The sequence below is a fragment of the Hylobates moloch genome, unplaced genomic scaffold (assembly GCF_009828535.3).
Source record: "Hylobates moloch isolate HMO894 unplaced genomic scaffold, HMol_V3 SCAFFOLD_6, whole genome shotgun sequence".
Classification (NCBI taxonomy): domain Eukaryota; kingdom Metazoa; phylum Chordata; class Mammalia; order Primates; family Hylobatidae; genus Hylobates; species Hylobates moloch.
Genome location: NW_026652281.1, coordinates 45,533,388 through 45,557,987, shown reverse-complemented (window position 1 = coordinate 45,557,987; position 24,600 = coordinate 45,533,388). Strand labels below are relative to the sequence as shown.

General features: G+C 35.6%; 1 protein-coding gene across 17 annotated transcripts in view; it reads left to right on the top strand.

The window, feature by feature from the left end:
• PAM (peptidylglycine alpha-amidating monooxygenase) overlaps positions 1-24,600 on the top strand; it is a 278,097-nt gene that overhangs the window by 238,183 nt on the left and 15,314 nt on the right. For all 17 annotated transcript variants that reach the window (XM_032156751.2, XM_032156750.2, XM_032156747.2 and 14 more), the window contains 5 exons: positions 12,439-12,555; positions 14,563-14,635; positions 16,189-16,399; positions 16,824-17,024; positions 19,115-19,230. In XM_032156751.2, coding sequence (XP_032012642.1) covers positions 12,439-12,555; positions 14,563-14,635; positions 16,189-16,399; positions 16,824-17,024; positions 19,115-19,230 — 718 coding nt within the window. The remainder of the gene's footprint in view (positions 1-12,438; positions 12,556-14,562; positions 14,636-16,188; positions 16,400-16,823; positions 17,025-19,114; positions 19,231-24,600) is intronic.

Below are 24,600 nucleotides of genomic sequence, written 5' to 3'. Positions count from 1 at the left end.
AGAAAAGTTGCTGGTTGACTATAATAACGCACTTTTGTTATTTTCACATCCTGGGTGCAGAACTATGCCAAGACCATTGTCCTGGACAGTGTGGTTGGGGCAGTTTGGCCACTACATGTGAAGAAATAGTAACTTGGCTTCAGGTTTTAATATAGACTAGTTTATTACTCAAATTTGCTCTTTTCATGAGCATCAAAGTCTTAAGAATAACTCTAGGACTGTCTATTACTACTGCTTTATCCTCTGGATTTTCCTTTCCTTAAAAATCCCTTAGAGGGATTTTTAGTAAAAACATAGAATGGTTATTGAGTGTTTTCCCTGAGTTACCATCATTATTCAGGTTTTACAGATGTAGAAACCAAGAGAAGTTAAGTATTTTGCCCAAATTAGCAAGTGGCAAAGCCAGGCTTCAGTTGCTTCCCATCTAACTCCAGAGTTGGCCCACTTAGCCACTTTATGATACTGCTTTTAATAGAATTGTAAGCATGTTCATGAATGTATTTTTAAGAGCTTGCCCCACAATTTAGCTAAACAATTTTTAAAAGCTAAACCCTACAATTTAGCAGGTTATTTTAATTCTTTTAAGTAATGAATATCCATTATTCATTTATTTCAATACAAATTTATATAGGGAGATAAATTTTAAGATCTTTTATCAATTACATCTAATGTATCTTCTCTTTTCATACGTATAACTATGGGGTCTCATTTGGAAAATTGAGGATCTACATGTATAGTTCAATTGGTTTTCTCCAGTTTCAGAGATGTTGATTAAATTTTTGTTAAACCTGGTTCTGTCACATATGCCTATGTCTAATATTCTTTGTGCAGTTGAAGATGAAATTCAATCAACATTTCAGAATACATTGGTAGCATTCTTACTGTTTAATTGTCCTTTCCAGTTGTCATACTTGAAAATGGAATCTGAAAAAGATCACTTCAGAGTTCAAAGTAAATAATCAAACTCAACATTCTCATTCATACGTCTCTGTTACATCATCTTAGTCATTATTGAACATCTAATAGTATTTTAACAAGTGCTTTTAAAAGCAAACTATTACTATTCATGGTAGCATATTCTTCATTTTAATGAATATTGCTACATTTCCTGCATGGATTTCTAGCCACATTTTACCAGAGGAGAAAATTACAGCATCATTTTCTCCCATTGATACTGTTTCAGCTGACTAAAGCTAAATTGGACAAAGGCCAATTTTCCATTTTAATGTGATATTCATTTCCAAGTAAACAGCAGAGACTGGAATAGTTTAATAGAAAAAAGGGATCTGTGAAGTCCAGTTTAGGGTGGGAGATGAAGTAAGACTATGAAAGAGGAACCACCTAAGAGCATTTTCTGTGGCTTATCTGGCTGTGCTAGCATCTAGGTAACCAGGATCCTGTGGAAATAGATTCTGGTTTCATTGGTAAAGCCCCAGAGTATTTGCCCTGATAAATGACATCTACAAAGGGGTGCAGTTGAACATGCAAGATGTCTTCAGAGAAAACTGCTGATTTTACTCACTAAATCTCTGTTTCTTCGCTCTTCTTCATCTTTGTCTTTCAGATGTAAAACTATTTTTTTTCTCTCTTTCCGTCTCCCTTCCTGGTATTGCCTGTTGCCCCTAGCACACTTTGCAATCCATGGTTGTAAGGAAATTCTTTTCTGGCACTCAGCTCTCTGGGTAGAATTAGAAGTAGATTACTCTGTTATTTATTTTTTAGGAAAATAAATTTGGATTAGTTCAAAGAACAAATTAGATTCAGGCTCCATTCTTTGAATGGTAATGCATGGCCATCATTCCTAAGTCACATTCTATAAATTGGATGAAGTATATCGGTGTTTTTTTGTCCTTCATTAAAAATCCAAGGATTATACAAAGAAAAAGTACCTTCCTGTGGAATTTATGATGTACAGGTGAGGGACAATACAAATTAAAAATTAGTGGGAAACTTCATTCTTCTTGTTACTCCTGTTTGATAGTGACAAATCCTGTATTAATTTTCCTTGAAATCTTTCCCATTCTGATATTTCTGAGGTTCACAAAATTGTAGGTTCTATAAGACCAGGGCATATTCTAAATCAAATTGAAGCACATTATGTCCCATAGTTCATAAGATGTGATCATTCTTTAAATATCAGACAGTACTTGGAGTTAATAATAATTCCTAATTAATACTCAGTACCCAAAGCTCCTTTAATATCATTGCATCAGCTGTCTTTATAAGTACTATTATTCTTCATTCCCACCTGGTAACCCTGATCAGCCCTTATTCTTTGACTTAACCACACTAAATATACATGGCAACCAAAATTATAATAATGATAAACCTCTGACGTCCTGAAAGATGACAGTCACTCCCTTTCTCGATTTGATTTCCATTTTTCTCCCTTACTTCAATATTGCGTCTCTTCTAGCTGAAATAAGAAATGCCTATTGCCAGCAGGGTGTAATGAAACTTTGAAGAGTCTCTTGTCTGCCCTGGTGTTAGGGCAGCATGGCAGCTAGAGCTCTTTAAAGTTTAAATGTTTCCCAGCAGGAACTGGGTAGCTTTTGCCTCAGTAATAGCTGTTCCTGAGTTTCTGTCTTAAAATCACCACCCCACTCAAAGTGCTTCTTGGCCCATCTTTCATGTACCTGAGCTATGGTTGGAGTGTACTATGCAGAACTCACATCATATACCCACTTAACTATGGGTCTTGCCCCTAACTTATAGATGTTAGAAGTTGTATTTCTTATTTCATTTATCATTTCTTCACATGGAGTTGGAAGGGGTCTTGGAAGTAGTATAACTTCAGATTCTTTCTGTTACAAATAAGAGAGAAAACTCAACACAAACTAACTTAGGAAAAGATAAAATTAGTTTGTATAAGTGAAAACTTCAAGGAATATAGTAGCCCAATTACATTATCAGGATCTATTTTACAGCTCATTTTTCTGTAGGGTGGCTCCATTTCCAGTCCTTGATTCATTCTGTTGCTCCTCTCCATTTGCAGGTTCAATTCACATTGTCATCCTAATGTCACAGAAGAGATAGTCTATATGCCTGATGAGTCAACATAAACTCACTAAAATTAGTCTTTGTAGCATTCCTTGGTCTGACCTAGATCATGTCTCATTGCACATTAAACCAGATATTTTGGGCAGAGGAATAAAATTGAGTCTGTGACTTAGCCTGTGTCTTTTGTTCTACTCACAAAATGTGGGAGTAGAGTCAACATTATCTGAAGCAATGGGCTGACAGTGGAGCTCAAAATGTTGGGTCAACTAGAAAAAGGTAAGGTTTCATTATCACAAAATGCAACAAGAAACACGTACTCCCAAAACAGCAAGTGTCCATCAGGGAGCTTATCTCCAGCCTCCCACCTAATGTATACATCTCTTCTACAGCAACTTCAACCATCATCCAGTGCTTGAATTTTTTCAATGCTAAGAAATTCCCTAGATATGAGACATGCTTTCCAATTATGGGACCCATCTAGATGTTATAAAGTTCTTCATTATTTTACCTAAATCTGTGTCCTATAACTTCACCTTTTAGTAATGCAGGATGAATTTATTCCCATTTATCCATGTCAATTATTTGCATATTTGAAGAAAGCCTTATCTTTTGCAAACTGAATATTCTCCAAGCTCTCAACCAATCTTCATGCTGACATGATTTATTTCAACTTAAGGAATTTTGGTTTCTCTCCCCTTTAAAGTGTTTCGCCTAGAAGTGGTCACAATACCTCATATATTATTTGATCAGTGTTACAATTAGTTCCCTTGATGTGTATTCTACATATCTGTTAGTATGAGAGAATTGTATTCCCTTTTTTTAGCAGTTATATCACTGTGTTGCCTTACGTAGAATTTGTAATCTATGAAAATCTCCAAATATATGTCAAAAATTATGCTGATATTTTTACTGGAAGTTTATGCTTATGCAGTGTTTTAAAAATATTGAATTCAGGGCTTTATTCCAATTATGTTCTACTTTATTACATTTAGCATTGTTTCAATTTACAGACATTATTTTAATCTTAATTAGCCAGAGAATTTGTGTTAGTTTTCCCAACTTTGTATTAGATCTCTTTGATAAGCATGCCTTTTATATCTTCATAGATGATGTTTATAAAATTTGAATAGTTGAATGGTTGGTTTTGCAAGTTTCGTTTGTAGAGAACTCATAGTCTTCTAGGAATCTTCTTCCCTCCTCCCCCCAGATAGCTCACAAACCATCTCTTTATCAATACTTTATGGACGTTTGCCAAGATCTATTGTTTTAGAAATCTGTCTGCTTCCTAACTTGTAGAAAAATCAGTTCAAGATTTGCTTCGCTAGTTTTCTGGAGCCTCGGTTAAGATATCTGCCTGGGTTATGCTTCAACATCTGCAATTTCTTTCCTACTTTAGTTAACTGGCCCTGGAGAACAGAACTCAAAAGTGTCTGTTACCTTAGTACTGTCATGTCTGAGGGAAAACTGTAAGGGGTTCTACAAAAAAGAATGTTTCAGTGTTCTATCTTTCTCATATCGCCATTTCACACTTTACTGGAGGCTTTTTCTTCCAGTTTTATGCTATTTTCTCTAGTTCTTCTTGGTTATGTGACTATTCTTCCATCTCTTCTACAGTACACATTGAATTTGATAACTGGTGGGAGATTTACCAATTCAGTCAGGCCAATCCTAGTAAGAGAAAATCACATTTTTTTTTAAGATAGGAGGCCTGGATTTGAATCTTGGTTACCATTTCCTGTTTTTGAGACTTGCATCAAGACGTTTGAACTCCCTGATTCTCAGTCGCTTGCCCAAAAAGTGAGGGCTTTAATAACTATCTCATACTGTTAAGTAACAAAATGTACCTTGTCAAGTCACTTGTCCCCAGTGGCCTTATTGACTGAATAGAATCCAGAGCCTGGATGTATGATACCTAGTTCTTTTTTCTCTTCATATCTATTTGTGGCATTTATAGTTCTAGGCCCAAAATGGCACTAAATAGTCATACTGAATTTTTTTTGTCTGCCCATCTCTTTTCCTGCCTCACAGGGACTTTTTACAATATGTCTATTTTCAGAAGTAAGTGTTTTTAACATTATATTAAGTTATATTCCATCGAGAGTCTCTGGCCTTTGTATATCTTTGCTTTTCTAACATTGAGGTTACATTTCACTTATATTCTTGCATGAAAACCTACAGTTATTTCTCTAGCTTCTTAATTTATATAATTACATTATATTTCATGTCTTCCTTCAGTTGCTGTTATTTAATTTGAATTCCTTTAATTTTGATTCATGGCATGGAATTTTATTTTCTCCTTACTGTAGCTCTTTTGTGTGTGTGAATATAGCAAAGCATTTCTTCCCAGCCTTATCTAAACTGTTTGATTAGCTGCTAATGTGAAAAATCATTAATGGAGAATTCAAACTGCTAAAATAAAGAACTGATGAATTCCAGCCCATAGGCCACAGTTCAGTCTTTGCAACTGAGTGCTTTTCCAGAGAAACAAAGAAAAATCAAAAGTGCTCCAGGCACTGTGTGAAATGTTCAGGGTATTATTATATCCTGTAAAAAGTTAAATGTCGTTGAAATAAAGACCTCTCTGCAGCAAATAATGTGGAGTAGCTGCTTTAGAACACTAAATAAGCAGTTTGCTATAGCAACGGTGTATCCAGCTCTATAATCTGACAGCCATTTGTGAACTGTTCAAGGGTTACCTTTCTTTGAATTACAAGAGTTTATAAACTACTTACTTAGCAAGTTTAACATGTGTGTTTCGAGGGGGACTGTGATTTTCTCATTTGAGAAAAGATGTCAACGTATTTTATTATTTGCCCTGTGTAACCGTCAGGGAGCAGCTGTTAGTTCCGTGAAGCTCCAACCATCCCAAGTGAAAGGATTAGGACTGGTCAACCAATCATCTGAGTAAATGAATGTCCCTTGATGCTGCCAGTTTAAACATACAGACATCTGTTTAAAAAATCACAATTATTTTAAATGAAGTGGTCAGGCCTATTATGTAGTGATTAATTCCTTTAAAGCTACATTCTTCCTAAGAATTCTGGGTTTTTCTTATTTGTTATTTACATTACAGAAGTAAATTACTACATTTAAATGAGCTGTATATATAAGTAAAGTGTTTTATCTTTGGATTTTGTTATGTTTTGTTAGCTTTGTATCATTTTTTACTTTGTTTTTGAGAGGTGGTAGTTAAATGAACAGATTCTCTAATCAGTAAATTCTAGAATTTGCGTTATCACTGATATTCTTAACAGTGGAAGTATAGTAATAATATGAATAATAATCATAAAGCTATGGAAAAGTAGCTAGTCTTAAGCAAACATAAAATGCCCTTTGTACATATAGATGACATGAGTGTAATTTGTGATAGCAAACAAAACCTAAAAAGACCCAGATAATTAGTTGTTACATTGTAATAAGATACTGGGAAAGATATCTTGATATGTTGCAAGACGGTTTTTTTTAAGGATCCAACTTTTAATTGTAAATATCTGAACTTTGGGAGGTGGAGTTGGGAGAACTGCTTGAGCCCAGAAGTTCAAGATCAGCCTGGTCAATATAGGGAGACCCCCATCTCTACAAAAAATAAAAATAAATTAGCTGGGCATGGTGGTGTGCACCTGTGGTCCCAGCTACTCAGGAGGCTGAGATGGGAGGATCACATGAGTCTGGGAGGTTGAGGCTCCCATGAGCCGTGATCATGCCACTGCACTCCAACCTGGGTGACAGAGACCCTGTCTCAAAAAAAAAAAAAATTACTCTGATTTACTTACTCTGTCTTATTTTGTTTGTTCCTTATTTTTCTTCCCATTCCTTCATTTGCTATTTTTCTTCCCATTCCTTCATTTGCTATGTCAGAATTTTCTATTACAACACCAAAAAGTGGATAATGAAATAAAATTAGATGATCCTCAAATTAGTTAATTTTGCTATTTGCTGCCACCACTGGAAACTTGAAAGTTCTATATTATGAATATAAATGCCCATACACAAATAGTGTTTGTGGCAGCACAGTATCAATTACTTGATACATTTTTTTCTACATTTGTGTGCAGTGTAGAACAATGCCATTGATAGAGGATGTTTTTCACTTACCTACTCATCAGCTGCAATATTTTCATTTGACCTGACTGGCACAAGGACTGTGGGTCTGTTATTTATATTTCTTCCTTAATGCAACTTGTTTTCTTGGAAGCCAAGCCCAGCATTTCAGGTCTGTGACTCTGATCTTACATGGCTATCAGTGAGTAATTTAACCTATAGTTTACACTTTGAAATATTTGAGTGTCTAGAGAAATAATCTGGAGCCATAAGAAATGCTTTAAGTTACAGAAGTTCAGTGTATGCTCCTGGAGAGGGAGGGAAACCTTTTTACTTTCTCCTCATCAATAAATTGTAGGAGTGCTATTTCCTAAAATAATATGACCAGAGATTTAGGAATGATGGTGAATATTTACATGAATGACAAGACAGATCAAAGCGGGAGTTATCTTACAGAAATACTGCATCCCATTCTTGGAGAAACCATGGGGGCAAGTAAATATATCAGGTTTCCCTAATGATTTGTCATTCTGCAGAGAGGGGATGATGTGGAATTATGTGTGCTGAGGTATAATACGAGGATATGTAATAGGCATTTGGCCTGCCACTATTATTAGCTGTCAATGGTGAGTCAGAACTCACAATCTACATATAAAGTAGATAGCATTTGGCAAGAATTATGAATTGGAATTATGAATCGGTAACTTTCCGTATTCCATAGTTCGGGATGGGGTAGAAGAGTAATGTACTAGTATATTCCAAGGAAATAAACTAAGAATAAATGAAAATATTATATATAGTTTTATTATATGTAGTGATATTATATATAGTTTTGCAAAATGGAGAAACTGTGTAAAGTGCACATAGAATTGTTTTTATTTCTTACAACTGAATATGCATCTACAATTATCTTAATTAAAATTTCCATTTAAAAAAAGACAGGGAAAGGTTTTAACTCTTAATAGGAGAAGCATAATTTTCACATTATTTAGATTGCCATTGTGCCTTTACAAAGCACTGAAATGTTTCTGAATAATGAGGAATGTGAGACTTAAACCTTGTATTAGTTCAAGACATACTTGAGACTGGGTAATTTATAAAGGAAAGAGGTTTAATTGACTCACAGTTCAGCATGGCTGGTGAAGCCTCAGGAAACTTACAATCAGGCGAAAGGGGAAGCAAACATGTCCTTCACATGATGGCAGGAAGAAGTGCTGAGCAGAAGTGGTAAAAGCCCATTATAAAACCACCAGATCTCATGAGAACCTGCTGACTATCAGAAAACAGCAGCATGGGGTAACCACCCCCATGATTCAATTACTTTCCACCAGGTCCCTCCCAAATGGGAGAATTCAGCCGAAATGAAGAGGCTACAGGCCCCATCCAAGTCCAAAATCCAGCGGGGCAGTCAAATCTTAGAGCTCCAAAATGATATCCTTTGACTCCATGTCTCACATCCAGGTCACACTGATGCAAGAGGTAGGCTCCCACAGCCTTGCGCAGCTCCATCCCTGTGGCTGAGCAGTGTACAGCCCCCCTCTCAGCTGCTTTCACAGTTGGCATTGAGTGTCTGTTGCCTTTCCAGGCACATGGTGCAAGCTGTGGGTGGAGCTAACATTCCAAGGTCTTGAGAACGGTGGCTCCCTTCTCACAGCTCCACTAGGCAGTGCACCAGTGGAGACTCTAGACTCTTTGTGGGGGCTCTGACCCCACATTTCACTTTCACACTGCCCTAGGAGAGGTTCTCAATGAGGGTTCCTCCCCTGCAGAAAACTTCTTCCTGGACCTCCAGGCATTTCCATACATCTTCTGAAATCTAGGCAGAGGTTCCCAAACCTCAATTCTTGACTTCTGTGCACCCACAGGCTCAACACCAAATGGAAGCTGCCAAGGCTTGGGGCTTGCACCCTCTGAAGCCAAGGCCCAAGCTTTACCTTGGCCTCTTTTAGCCACAGCTAGGACACAAGGCACCAAGTCCTGAGGCTGCACAGAGCAGCAAGGCCCTAGGCCTAGCCAAACCATTTTTTTCTCCTGGGCCACTGGGTCTGTGATGGAAGGGGCTGCTGTGAAGACCTCTCGTATGCCCTGGAAACATTTTCCTTCTTGTTTTGACAAGTAACTTTTGGCTCCTCGTTACTTATGCAAATTTCTGCAGCTGGCTTGAATTTCTCCTCAGAAAATGGGTTTTTCTTTTCTATCACATCATCAGGCTGCAAATTTTCCAAACCTTTATGCTCTGCTTCCCTTTTAAACACAAGTTCCAATTCAAACCATATCTTTGTGAATTAATAAAACTGAATGCTCTTATGAGCACTCAAGTTACACCGTGAACGCTTTGCTGCTTAGACATTTCTTCCACCAGATCATCTTCCACCTAAATCATCTCTCTTAAGTTCAAAGTTCCACAAATCTCTAGGGCAGGGGCAAAATGCCAACTGTCTCTTTGCTAAAACATAGCGAGACTGACCTTTATTCCAGTTCCCAGGAAGCTTATCATCTCCATCTGAGACCATCCCAGCCTGGACTTCATTGTTCATATCACTATCAGCATTTTCGTCAAAGCCATTCAACAAGGCTCTAGAAAGTTACAAACTTTCCGATAATCTTCTTGTCTTCTTCTGAGCCCTCCAAACTGTTCTAACTTCTGCCTATTACCCAGTTCCAAAGTTGCTTCCACATTTTTGTGTATCTTTATGGCAGCCCCCTATTTCTGGTACCAATTTCCTGTATTAGTTCCTTCTCACACTGCTGATAAAGACATACCCAAGATTGGTTAATTTATAAAGGAAAGAAGTTTAATTGACTTACAGTTCAGCATGGCTGGAGGAGCCTCAGGAAACTTACAATCAGGCAGATTGCTTCAGAAGGGGAAGCAAACATGTCCTTCACATGATGGCAAGAAGGAGAAGTGCCGGGCAAAAGGGGGAAAATCTCCTTATAAAACTATCAGATCTCATGAGAACTCACTATCGTGAGAACAGCAGAAAGGGGGTAACCACCCCATGATTCAATTACTTTCCACCAAGTCCCTCCCACGACACATGGGGATTATGGAAACTACAATTCAAGATAAGACTTGGGTGGGGACACAGCCAAACCGTATCAAACCTTAAAAAGAGATAATGAATGAAGAAACTTTAACCTATTACATATGAATGTGAAGGTTATAATATACTGAGTCTCAGATGTGCTGAACTTGTTAGTCATTATTATAGTCAACTTGGAAAAATAAAAGATTATTAATGGTTGAATCCAGTACCTATGTTTTTCAGAGGAATAGTTATGTTTTTAGTAAATAAATTCATATTTAGACTTTCAGATATAGGATAAATTATTTGGTGTTGCATACTAGCAAGAGTGACTTCATATTTTCCCTTTACCATTCTCCCATAATTTAATAATACCATGAATATTCTTACATCAGTTCCTATCTAATAAAATTTCACATTTCAGTTTGATAATGACCCCATAACTATCTTATGAAATCTGTTTTGTTAATGATGATACTTCCATTTCATAAATTTATTTATTTTGTCTAGGTACCACTGTGTGGTTTTTAACTGCATATAATAGCATATATAAAGAGTATTACTTAAGTTTTAGATTGACAAAGCTGAATCAATATTTTGTGTTCAATTGAATGCATCATTAATAAGAACTACTCAGGGACTTATTGTTGTCTTTCAGGAAAACTATACCCAAAAGACTGTAACAGTCAAGTAACTCAGATAATTGTGTGGTGTATTTTTTAATGGCCAAAGAATATAATTTAAGAATTTTTTTTTTGTTCTCCTATTTATGTAGAGTACTGGGACTCTACATAAGTTCCATAAAAATGGCAGCCAACTGATCAGTGGATTCATGACAGATCCAAGTAGTCTGTTACCTTCCCAAATTGCAAATATATAATATCTTAGCAAATATTTAATGTTATTCAGATTCTTCTTTTGCTTAAACAGTTGAACTACAAAATATTAATACTTTTTTCACAACCTTGCCTGATGCTATAAAGGCAATTCTGTTTTACAGAAATATTCATAAGTCATTTATTGACTTGATATGTATATTTATAAACACACACACATACACACCCACCCACACACACACACACACACCCCTCAAATATGTACTGATCCAATCCTTTTTTGAGAAGATAACTTGGTTTCTTGTTATTTCATACATTTACTTCTATATTACAGAAGCTTAGATTAGAAGAGTTTATCTTTGTCATTCATCCCTGTTAACATATAATTTCCCAAACAGAAAATGAAATAAGTACCATGTCTGTGATAATTGTGAATTTAAGGAATTATATTACTAACAATTTAAATAGAAATATAATTTTGAAAGTATATATGTATGAATATATGTCCATAATTTATAATCTAAAAGGTACTGAGTTTAAAAGCAGAAATTGTCATATTTAAGTTTTTTAATTAATTATTGCATAGTTGTTCATTTTGTAGTTATAGAATAGCTGTTATTTGGTAAGTTTTATGCCTCTAAGCATATTTTTGTCTCAAGGATAGATTCGGTTTTTTTTTTGTTGTTTGTTTGAGACGGAGTCTCGCTCTGTCACCCAGGCTGGAGTGCAGTGGCACAATCTCGGCTCACTGCAAGCTCCACCTCCCGGGTTCACGCCATTCTCCTGCCTCAGCCTCTCCAAGTAGCTGGGACTACAGGTGCCCGCCACCACGCCTGGCTAATTTTTTTGTATTTTTAATAGAGACGGGGTTTCACCGTGGTCTCGATCTCCTGACCTCGTGATCCGCCCGCCTCAGCCTCCCAAAGTGCTGGGATTACAAGCGTGAGCCACCGCGCCCGGCCTAGATTCAGTTTTATAACTTTTAAATACTTTGAACATCCTCTTTTATATCTCTATAATATGTATTTGCATGTTGTACCTAAAGTATAATAACAAACATTTTGATCATTGCTCTTCCAGCTATTGTTATCATTAATGATAAAGTTAAAATAAGTCATATTTTCTTTTGCAATATGAAAGAAAATGTCTATTGAATGACTGCATACTCTTTTGAAGAGCTTTTGAAATTTTTCAGGTACATTAAGAGTTCTTGATCAATGTTTCTCAAACCCCGGTGAGCATAGGAACCACCCAGGGGTCTTGTGCAAATGCAGATTCAGGTCCGGTAGGTCTGAAACTGCATTTCCCAGCAATGCCAATGCTTCCGTTCTACTGACCACCCTGAGTAGCATGGTTCCACAGGTTAATGGTGTATATTATAATCCAAATGACTGAAATGTGGCAAAGAGTGAAGTCAAATACATTTGAGCTCTTTTGATTTTGTATTTAGAATCTCAAGTGAATGGTCTGCATTTCTCAATTTCATTGGAATTTATGATTGTTTCATTTCCTATTTAATGCTTTTTGTTTAGCTCGTTTGACAGCAAGTTTGTTTACCAGCACATAGGACTTGGACCAATTGAAGAAGACACTATTCTTGTCATAGATCCAAATAATGCTGCGGTACTCCAGTCCAGTGGAAAAAATCTGTGAGTTAAATGACTTATGTTGTTAAGACTTGTACTACATATATTGAGTATAAAGTGTATCATAGAGTCTTGAAATTCGAGTGTTTTGTACAACTGCACTTGAGAAAGCAGAAAACTAACTGGGCCATCCCATCTTTCATTTTCTACGTAGGTGTTTCTAAATCTTGACTGAATATTAGAATCATCTGGGAAGCTTCAAAATATTTAGATTCACTTATCTGTTTGCCATTTGTATGTTTTCTCCTGAGAACTGTCTATTCAGGTCCTTGCCTATTTCATAATTGCTAAATGAGTATATTTGGAATGTTCTCACCTCAAAAAATGTTAAGTATTTGAGGTGATGGATATGTTCATTAGCTTGATTTAATCACTCCGCATTGTATACATATGTCATAACATCACATTGTACCCCATAAATGTATACAATTAAAATTTGTCAATTTGTCCTTTAAAAAATTAGATTTAGATTTTGTATAGAGTGGGGCTAATAATCTTAAGTTCCCAGGTGATTTTAATATGTAGTCAAGCTTGTTACATATTACATATGTAATATATAACTTACATACTTGATTAAGTGAGTTGCTGCTCAGCCAGCTCTAATGATCCAAAAAAATTCTTCAGCAGAAAAATTCTTCAGGACAACCAAACTCATCAAGTAATCACCATTAAGAAAAAGAGCTTCTCTTTTTCTATCTCAAAGTTAATACTAAACAAGTGTCATTTTTAGTATTCCCTATCATGCATATGTAATTTGGCTTTGAAAACTGCTCATTATTTAGTCTTATTTTGAGATGGCACTTGGCAGCCAAAAAAAAAAAAAAAGTTGGCTGATATTTATGGTCATTGAAAGAAGTGAGGGAGGCACTTGCTTACAGATCTCCTGAACCATTGTAACCTGACAGCTTCAGGAATTATACCCTTCTCCATCTGCTTAAGCACAGGGAAAGCTAGCTTCTTCGCAAGGTGGATAGCCACCGTTTTGAGTGCAACTGCTTGTGGAGATGATAATGATGCTTAGAATTTTTTAACAGCATTCTCAAGATTGTGTGTCAGGGGTGAAATGTTTGAACTTGTTTCATTGGTGCTCTATTTATTAACCAAAAGCACCCTCATTCCAGAAAGGAATTAAGGGGAAGGCAGAACAACTACTGCTAAATCAACTTGGCCATCGGTGGAGTATCTGTTTGAAAGCAAATCATAATCCTCACATTCAGTTGTCAAAACAGGGATCTAGTTCAGCTAATTAGTCAAAATCAGAGTGTTACCGTTATGGCTCATGAAAAAAAAATCTGTGTTGTCAACACTACACTAAGATTAGAAGCTAACAGAGCTATTGGATTGTCGGATATCATTGGACCAAACCACCTCAATGTATTGTCCATGTGTCTGTTAGCTCAGTCCAAGTTCCTTACCCAGATCATTAAGATTGATTTGCCAGATTAACCTTCTCTAATGTTTATCTAGCTCACTGTTTCACTTTGCTTAGATATTCACAGCCCATGTTGGCTGAAGGTTATATGCTGTGGGTTTTACTGTCTTTAATAGGCACTCTTTAAAGCCTTTGAGTTATATGTCTAATAGTTTATATTAACACATTACATTTCCTTGCAACATGTTTTAACCTCAAACTATATCAATCCATTTTTGTTTCTTAAGACAGTTTTATATATATTTGTAAGATGTTAATATTTATGACCTCAGAACCTGTTTTTAAACTGATACTGTTTTCTCTAATATACCATACTTTATAATAAACATTTGTAATTTATACGTAGGCTTAATTTATAAATTTTAATACTATTAAATACTACCTAAGATTTGTCACAAGGAGATCTCATTATAACAGTATTTTTATTAACAATTCATTTTGGTCTTTTCTATAATAATGCAAGTATACATTTATCAATTTATAACTTTGTATTGTCTTTACAGATTAATTAGAAAAATTTCTGTCACATATGCCTTGAGAGTAAATATGTAATTAACACAAATATTTTTATTTTGCAGGTTTTACTTGCCACATGGCTTGAGTATAGATAAAGATGGGAATTATTGGGTCACAGACGTGGCTCTCCATCAGGTAGTCTTCCTTTTGGTAATATTCAAATTAGAAGCTAACAGAGTTATGCTTTTGAAGTGCTCTGGAGTTGTATGGGTTTTTTGTTTGTTGTTTGTTTTTTCTTCTGTCACTCAGTAAGTTATAACAAGAAAATAGAGCAGCCATGTCTTAGTTCAGCATGTTATAACAAAGTACTATAGACTGGGTGGCTTATAAACAACCGAAATTTGTTTCTCACAGGTCTGGAGTCTGGAAGTTCAAGAACAGGGTGCCAGCATGGTTGAGTTCTAGTGAGGGCCCTCTTCTGGGTTATAGGCTGCTAATTTCTCATAGTATCTTTGCATGGTCAGAGAGATAGAGTGACAGTAATCTCTGTTATCTCTTCTTATGGTACTAATCCCATTCATGAGAACTCTACCCTTTTGTCCTGATGACCTCCCAAAGGCCCTGCTTCGTATTACCATCATATTGGGGGTTAGGATTTCAACATGTGAATTTGGATTTGAGACACAAACATTCAGTCCATAACAATCCACATCTGAAATATTTCTCTTAGAACTCAATGCTAGGAAAAGCTAGTATGTAAATGATGAAGTCACACTTGTCCCTTGGGCCAGATGTGAAGCTTCACTCAAATAACTACATGGGCCCTCCCGACCATTTTCTTAACTGTCTGTATTTGCCTTTATTTCCTCTGTTCCTAACTGTTGTTGTTGTTGTTGTTGTTGGAGACAGGGTCTCACTCTGTCCCTCAGGCTGGAGTGCAGTGGCACAATCTTGGCTCACTACAGCCTCCAACTCCCAGGCTGAGGTGATCCTCCCACCTTAGCCTCCCAAGTAGCTGGGACCACAGTCACACACCAGCATACTTGGCTAATTTTTTTAAATTTTTTGTAGAGATGGGATTTTGTCAGGTTGCCCAGGCTGGTCTTGAATTCCTGGACTCATGCAGTCCACCTACCTCAGCCTTGCAAATTGCTGTAATTACAGGTGTGGCCATCGTGTCTGGCCCTAAGTCTTATTTCTATTTTTTCACTTATGTTTTTATGTTTTTTTCTTAAACTACCTTAATCTTCTATAAATTGAGGCTAGGCCTCTAGTAAATGTATATATATATATAAATTCAAATTTGTGTTATTTTTAAAAGAAGTTATATCAAGTGTAATATGCTTTTCATGAATAGGTGGCAAATAACTTGGAAAATATCATCTCGGTAAACATTTATTGCTCATGTATTATCTGGAGTGCATTGCAGTATTATCTAAGGAAAGACAAAAAGGAAACATCAGGGTGGACAGAACTGGGTATCCATGTACTAGTCTCCATTCACCACTAATTAACCGGGTGACCTTGAGCAAATCATTTAATCTTCATAGGCTTTGTTATCAAATGAAGGAACCAGACCAGATGATTTCTAGGATCCCATTCAGTTCTAAAAAGTATTAATATCTTCTTTTAAATAAGTCTCTGGGAGCTTCTACTCCAATTGCTTGTGAAAGTGGTCTTAGTCATGTGGGTGTAAAGTCACTAATAACCATGAAAAGTAGGTAAGGCTTTTGTTCCTTTTTAAAAAGGTGTTCAAACTGGATCCAAACAATAAAGAAGACCCTATATTAATCCTGGGAAGGAGCATGCAACCAGGCAGTGACCAGAATCACTTCTGTCAACCCACTGATGTGGCTGTGGATCCAGGCACTGGAGCCATTTATGTATCAGATGGTTACTGCAACAGCAGGATTGTGCAGTTTTCACCAAGTGGAAAGTTCATCACACAGTGGGGAGAAGGTACCCAATAAGACTCTTAATCTCCAATTGTAATTCTTAGCCAGTATCACTGGGAACTAAATATTGGCCACCACTCACATTCTTTAAGCTGTAATTGTCCCCTACAGGGTCATTGTAACCTGGGTCATTGTATGCATCCAGTTAGCTTGTCTCGCTCACACACACACACACACACACACACACGTCTTATAAGGAAAATAATGAATCCACCAAACAACTGTCCAAATAAGGAGAAAATCTGTAATGTATTTGTGGACAAAAGACATTATAAAATAAACTTATAAACTGCTTTACCTTATCTTTCCCCTGGCTCCAGGCATTTAATGGTTTACTATCATGAATTTAGAAACATACTAGAGAGTCAAACTTTGGGTGATTTTTAAAACTGTGTATCTAAGGGTTTTTTTTTTTTTTTGTTCTATAGAGTCTTCAGAGAGCAGTCCTCTGCCAGGCCAGTTCACTGTTCCTCACAGCTTGGCTCTTGTGCCTCCTTTGGGCCAATTATGTGTGGCAGACCGGGAAAATGGTCGGATCCAGTGTTTTAAAACTGACACCAAAGAATTTGTGAGAGAGATTAAGCATTCATCATTTGGAAGAAATGTATTTGCAATTTCATATATACCAGGTATTTCATCTTAATATGTTTGTTGTCTTCTGTCCTACTGTACTCTATCCTTAAAAATTGTTTTATCTTAATGTGCTCTTTTTATAAATTTTCTTTCTTATTAGAGGTTGAAGATACATTATATTTCACATCTTAAAAGTATCTTAAAACTGTTAGTGTGTTCTAACTCAGTTTTGATTAAAGTACCGCTATTCATTTTACAGAAACAATGAAGAACTCAAAGGATTTAACACCTGTTTGTAAGGGGTTAAAAATGTTCCCAAACATTGATTTTCATTTTATCTTAATTTGATCATCTGCTCCAGTATGAAATAATTAATATTTGTCTTCACACGTCGACAGACGGTATATGTCTGATAAAATCAGTATTCAAAATACTCATTTCACGTTTTTAAAAACAGTAGTGACCAATTTTTTTTAAAGATAAAATATGTAAAAATAAGTGTGGCTTATGCCTAAATACCAGGATAATCAATAAAATCTTCAACTTTTTTCTCATTTTCAAAATAGAGTTTCTTGACTTTAAGAAAATCTGAAAAATAATTCAGACTAATCAAATACATATAACTTATATTACAAAACAACTTACCATATTTTCTTTAAATAATGAAAATATATTTAATTTCTGAAATTTACATACAATTACAATATTTTTAAAATTGTAATTGACATAGTAATTGTATATATTTGTAGAGTACAATGTGATATTTTGATGTATGTTTACAATGTGGAATGACTAAGTAAGGCTAATTAGCAAACCCATCATCTCACATACTTATGTTTTATGGTGAAAACATTTAAAATATGCTCTTTTCACAATGGAGTGAAATGAGATCAATAACAGGAGGAATTTTTGAAAAATTCACAATTAAAGGGTACAATATATTTCAATAAAAATATCTATACCTGTATTAAAGCAGCATTGACTATTTATAGGTATTACCATAATATTTATGTTTCTTGTAAGTTGCATATGGCTACTATCTGGACCAAGCAGCCCCCCAACTTATTTAGGACATAAAATCAAGGGACTCAGGTGATTGGATAGAGAGCAAATTTGGCTTCCTCAAGGAATAAAGAAAAAGGAATAAGAGGTTGTCACAACTATCATTCCTTAGGTTGGTTTACCGCACATTTAAAGAAAAATTTGTCAGGACCGTTTATCAAGTTCATAATAAACAAAAATAAATATAAGAAGAAAATTATCAGTTGAGAAGGAATCTGGTTAGGAACAGAATCTAAGCAAAAGATAATTTTCTCTATAATTTCACACAATAGTAATTGATGTTTATAGTGTTTTTTATAGTACATCCTAGAAAAAACTATAATCCTTCAAGAATGATGAAAATATCTTCAATGGTGGCTTAGCATTGTGTATAATTTATTACATTTTAATTCTTTGAAAATGTAGTGGTTCAATCATCTGAATTATTTATTTAACGTAAACATCACCATTTTCATTGTTCTGAATAAATAGTATTGTGTTAAGAAATATAATTTTACTACAAAAAGTATTCATGATGTGAAAATTAAAAAGATGGTCTTTAATTAAGGAAAAATATGTCTTTGATAATCTGAAATATACATCCTACATTTTCAAATTCCAGTTGTTTAAAATCAGATTGTTCTGTATAGACTGTAACTTCACTTATTTTCTTTGATTTTCTCTTGGATTCTCCATGTAGCTATGGCAAATATTACTTATTTTTTAAAAGATCTGAGACTCCAAAATTATTGGCCTAAATAACCTGACTTTCCCCAATTCCTATTTAAGATGCCTGTAATAGTTGTATATGTGTATTATATCTATATATCAATATCTATGTATTTCTGATTTCTACTGGCTTTCCAAGTGGAACACACATTTCAGTTCCCGATTCTCCTGTTACAAGGAGGTTAGTCCTCTAACCTGTTTGACACTGATCTGGTTACTCAGGAGGAGACACTAAGTATTTTATATTCTACTTTTGTTGCCAATTGTAGGGACCAGGTTGACCCTAAATTTATTCTTTGCATAATATACATGGATATATTAGAAGTCCATTCTTACCCATATTTTAAAGAAAAGTTAACTGGATTTGCTGTTGCAGGCTTGCTCTTTGCGGTGAATGGGAAGCCTCATTTTGGGGACCAAGAACCTGTACAAGGATTTGTGATGAACTTTTCCAATGGGGAAATTATAGACATCTTCAAGCCAGTGCGCAAGGTATTTACATACATTGTCTAGGTTTCAATTTTCATGAGAAGAAAACTAAAATATAAATCTTGGCATTCAATCCGTACTTGAATAGCTTTAGAAAAACTTTTAAGAAGATGTGATAACTTTCTTAGCAAGGTTGATTGATGGGAGTGTTCTATTTTATTTTTTATTTTATATTTTATTTAGAATAAATGTCCTTGTCTATTCCTACATCAGTTTCTTCAGATGCAAATTAGCACGTGTGCAGTTCTAAGGTTCTTAGTAGAACTGCACCTGCATATGATGGCAGGTTTTTAAATTCACTATAGTTAGAATACAAAAAATAAATCAGTCTCTTTCTGGTTTCATCCAAGTAGAGAAAACATCACAACATGTTAAGTGTACTCTTAAAGTTCTCTTAGACCCAACAGAAATCTTGTTTGCTTGCTTTATTGCTATGACTGTGCTAAGCAACAAGACTTGAAAATAGCACTTCCTGGAATTTATTCAAGTTCTAAAGATTTGGTTTAGTTAAGAAACTAAAAGCTACTTTTGGCTTCAAAAGTGTTTTCCCACTGTTTATTCTAACGTGCTTTTTATAAACACAGCAACTGTGTTCAGTGTGCCCATGGCCCTTCTGTCTTCTCAGTGTACTTTCTCTGCAGTATGATTGCCAGAGTGATCAGAATGTTCTCTACACTGTATGAATGTGCTTGGAGTATATGAAATTTAGAAAATTCAGCCTCCTAAAATGGTGCAAATAAGTGTTGTTCTTCAAAACATGTAAAGATTCATTGGTTTTAACTGGATCAAAATACAACTATCATCAGCTACTGAGCCAAGTTTATATCTTGACACTTATAATGTTATATTATTTTTAAGATACCAGATTTGCTAATTAAAAAAACTTTAAAGTGCCTCAATATTATATTTTTAATTAAATTTTAATTTTTAATTTTTGTGGTTACACAGTACATGTTTATATTTATGGGGTACATGAGATATTTTAGCACAGGTATGCAATGTGTAATAATCACATCATAGAAAATTGGGTATCCATCCCCTCAAGCATTTATCCTTTGTGTTACAACAATCCAATTTACTCTTTCAGTTATATTAAAATGCACAATTAAATTATTATTGTGTATAGTCCCACTGTTGTGCTATCAAATACTAGGTCTTATTCATTCTGAATTTTTTAAATCTCTATTTTCTTGTTATAACTTACTGGGTGACAGAAGAAAAAACAAACAAAAAACCCACACAACTCCAGAGCACTTCGAAAGCATAACTCTGTTAGCTTCTAATTTGAATATTACCTTTTCTATATTGAATAAACCTGCAAAATAAAAAAAGATTCATTGGTTTTAATTGGATCAAAATACAATATTACCTTTTATATACATCGTATAGTATAGTCCCACTGTTGTGCTGTCAAATACTAGGTCTTATTCATTCTGATTTTTTAAAATCTCTATTTTCTTGTTATAACTTACTGGGTGACAGAAGAAAAAACAAACAAAAAACCCATACAACTCCAGAGCACTTCAAAAGCATAACTCTGTTAGCTTCTAATTTGAATATTACCAAAAGGAAGACTACCTGATGGAGAGCCACGTCTGTCACCCAATAATTCCCATCTTTATCTGTACTCAAGCCATGTGGCAAGTAAAAGCTGCAAAATAAAAGTATTTGTTTTTTATTTTGATTTTTTAAAATCAGAATGAATAACCATCATTCTGATTAACCACCCGCACCTAACCCCCCGCCACACACACACACACACACACAACACACACACACACACACTCTCTCTCTCTCTCTCTCTCTCTGTCCAATACCCTTCCTAGGCTCTGGTAACCATCCTTCTGTTCTGTGTATCTATGAGTTCAATTGTTTTGATTTTTAGATCCCACAAATAATTGAGAACATGTCATGTTTGTCTTTCTGTGCCTGGCTTATTTCATTTATAATGATCTCCAGTTCCATCCATGTTATTGCAAATGACAGAGTCTTATTCTTTCTGTGGCTGAATAATACTCCATTGTGTATATGTATCACATTTTCTTTATCCATTTATCTGTTGATGGACACTTAGGTTACTTCCAAATCTTGGCTATTGTGAACAGTGCTGCAACAAACATGGGAGTGCAGATAGCTCTTTGATATACTGATTTCCTTTCTTTTTGGCATATAACCAGCAATGGGATTTCTGGCTTGTATGATAGCTCTACTTTTAGATTTTTGAGGAACCTCCAAACTGTTCTATATAGTTTTACTAACTTACATTCCCACCAACAGTATACAAGGGTTCCCTTTTCTCCACATCCTCATTAGCATTTGTTATCGCCTGACTTTTGGATGAAAGTCATTTTAACTGGTGTTAGATGATATCTTATTGTAGTTTCGATTTGCATTTCTCTGACGATCAGTGATGTTGAGCGCTTTTCCATATGTCTGTTTGCCATTTGTATGTTTCCTTTTGAAAAATGTCTATTCAAATCTTTTGCCCATTTTTTAAATTGGATTATTAGACTTTTTACTATAGAGTTGTTTGAGCTCCTTATATATTGTGGTTATTAATCCCTTGTTAGGTGGGTAGTTTGCAATTTTTTTTTCCTCATTCTGTGGGTTGTCTCTTCACGTGGTTGATTGTTTCCTTTGCTGTGCAGACACTTTTTAACTTGATGCAATCCCATTTGTTGATTTTTGCATTGGTTGCCTGTGCTTGTGGGGTATTACTCAAAAAAATTTTGCCCAGACAAATGTCCTGAAGTGTTTCCCCAACGTTTTCTTGTGGTAATTTCACAGTTTGAGGTCTTAGATTTAAGTCTTTAATCCATTTTGACTTGATTTTTGTATAAAGTGAGAGATAGGGATCAAGTATCATTCTTCTGCATGTGGATATCCAGTTTTCTCAGCACCATTTATTGAAAAGACTATTCTTTCCCCAGTGTATGTTCTTGGAAACTTTGTCAAAAATGAGTTCACTGGGCCAGCCGCGGTGGCTAACACCTGTAATCTCAGCACTTTGGCAGGCTGAGATGGGCGGATCACAAGGTCAGGAGATCGAGACCATCCTGGCTAACACGGTGAAACCCCGTCTCTACTAAAAATACACAAAAAAATTAGCCAGGCGTGGTGGTGGGCGCCTGTAGTCCCAGCTACTCGGGAGGCTGAGGCAGGAGAATGGCGTGAACCCGGGAGGCGGAGCTTGCAGTGAGCCAAGATCGCGCCACTGCACTCCAGCCTGGGGGACAGAGCAAGACTCTGCCTCAAAAAAAAAAAAAAAAAAAAATGAGTTCACTGTAAGTGTGTGGATTTTTTTCTGGGTTCTCTATGCGATTCCATTGGTCTGTGTTATCTGTTTTTATGGCAGTCCCATGCTGTTACATAGCTCTGTAGTATAATTTGAAGTCAGGTAATATGACTCCTCCAGTTTTGTTCTTTTGGCTCAGGTTAGCTTTGGCTATTCTGGGTCTTTTGTGATTTCATATAAATTTTAGAATTTTTTTCATTACTGTGAAGAATATTGATATTTGGATAGTGATTGCATTGAATCTGCAGATTGCTTTGGGTATATAGATATTTTAACAATACTGATTCTTCCAATTCATGAACATGGAGTATCTTCCCTTTTTGTGTGTGTCCTCTTCAGTTTTTTTCATCAGCATTTTATAGTTTTCATTGTAGAGATCTTTCACTTCTTTGGTTAATTCCTAGGTATTTAACTTTATTTTTGGCTATTGTAAATAGGATTACATTTTCTATTTCTTTTTCAGATTGTTCATATTGGCATATAAAAATGCTACTGATATTTTATGTTGATTTTGTATCCTGCAACTTTACTGAATTTATCACTTCTAATAGTTTTTTTGGTGGAGTCTTTAGGATTTTCCAAATATCAGATCATATCATCTGCAAACAAGGATAATTTGACTCCTTCCTTTCCAATTTGATGTCCTTTATTTCTTTTTCTTGTCTGATTGCTCTAGCTAAGACTTCCAGTACTATGTTGAGTAACAGTGGTGAAAGTAAAATGCTTCAGTGTTTTATTAATAGAAATTAGTCTGTTATAATACTGCAGCTAGTCTGGTGTTTATCAAATTTTATTCCAGAGATATGCATTAAATACTTACTCTGTGTCAGGCATTATGCTAGGTACTAAGGGTATAAAGGTGAATAAGGGTATAAGGGTGAAAGAGACACAGCCTTTTCTTCACTGGAGCTTTAAGCCATAGTAACAGGATCTGAATATAACCAAAATGAATCTAAACTAAAGATTCCAGTATACATTCCTTTTTTTTTTTTTTTTTTTTTGAGACGGAGTCTTGCTCTGTCACCCAGGCTGGAGTGCAGTGGTGCAATCTCGGCTCACTGTAAGCTCCGCCTCCCGGGTTCATGCCATTCTCCTGCCCCAGCCTCTCCGAGTAGCTGGGACTACAGGCGCCCGCCACCACGCCCGGCTAATTTTTTGTATTTTTAGTAGAGACGGGGTTTCACCGTGGTCTCGATCTCCTGACCTCGTGATTCGCCCGCCTCGGCCTCCCAAAGTGCTGGGATTACAAGCATGAGCCACTGCGCCCGGCCCAGTATACATTCCTTTCTTTAGGTTTCTATTTACATAAACAAATAAGATTTTTCTAGAAATATTTCACCAGAAAAGCAATAGGCAATGAAATCTCAAAGCATAGCAGCCCTGCAGAAAGAAATTCATTACACTGATAATAAATATTTTATTCCATAGTGTTTCAGATCCTTATTGATTATCCAGTCTTCATTGTTGTGCCCCTTTGAGCTAACTTTCTCATATCTGTTGGTAAAGGAAGTGAGATGCTTAACTTTCTTTCAGTTATTTGCTTTGTATTAGTGGAGTGTTGGCCTTGCTCATTGTTTTAATGATAATGTACTGTGTCAACCAGGATATTAACTTTTAATTTAAATATGCATCTAGAAATCAAAGCTAAGTGCTAAGCAAGAGGCTAAATGAGCCTTAACCTCATAAAAATCTGAAGAGTTCTCAATTAAAATTTCCAAAACATTGTGCTTTCATCAGATGTTAGGCAAAGAATGAGTCACAATATGTGGCTCAATTCAGCAAACTTGAAAAGACAATCTCACTCCAAGATGAAGTTTGCTTTTCCTTTCAGTAAACAAGACTTGATATTACACCAAAATATAGAAATATATTCTGTGTTGACACAGTAAACTGAAATCAGTTTATAAATCTCTCAGAATTTCCATTAAATAGATTATTATCACAAAAATTAATTTTGGGTGAAGGAAATAATATGGTCTATTGACTCCTGTGTAAAAAGAGATTCCTCTTCACAATGAAGGTCAAGTTTTACATAAGGGGGTTGTGCTTCAACTGTTTGTGCATATCCACTCCTTATC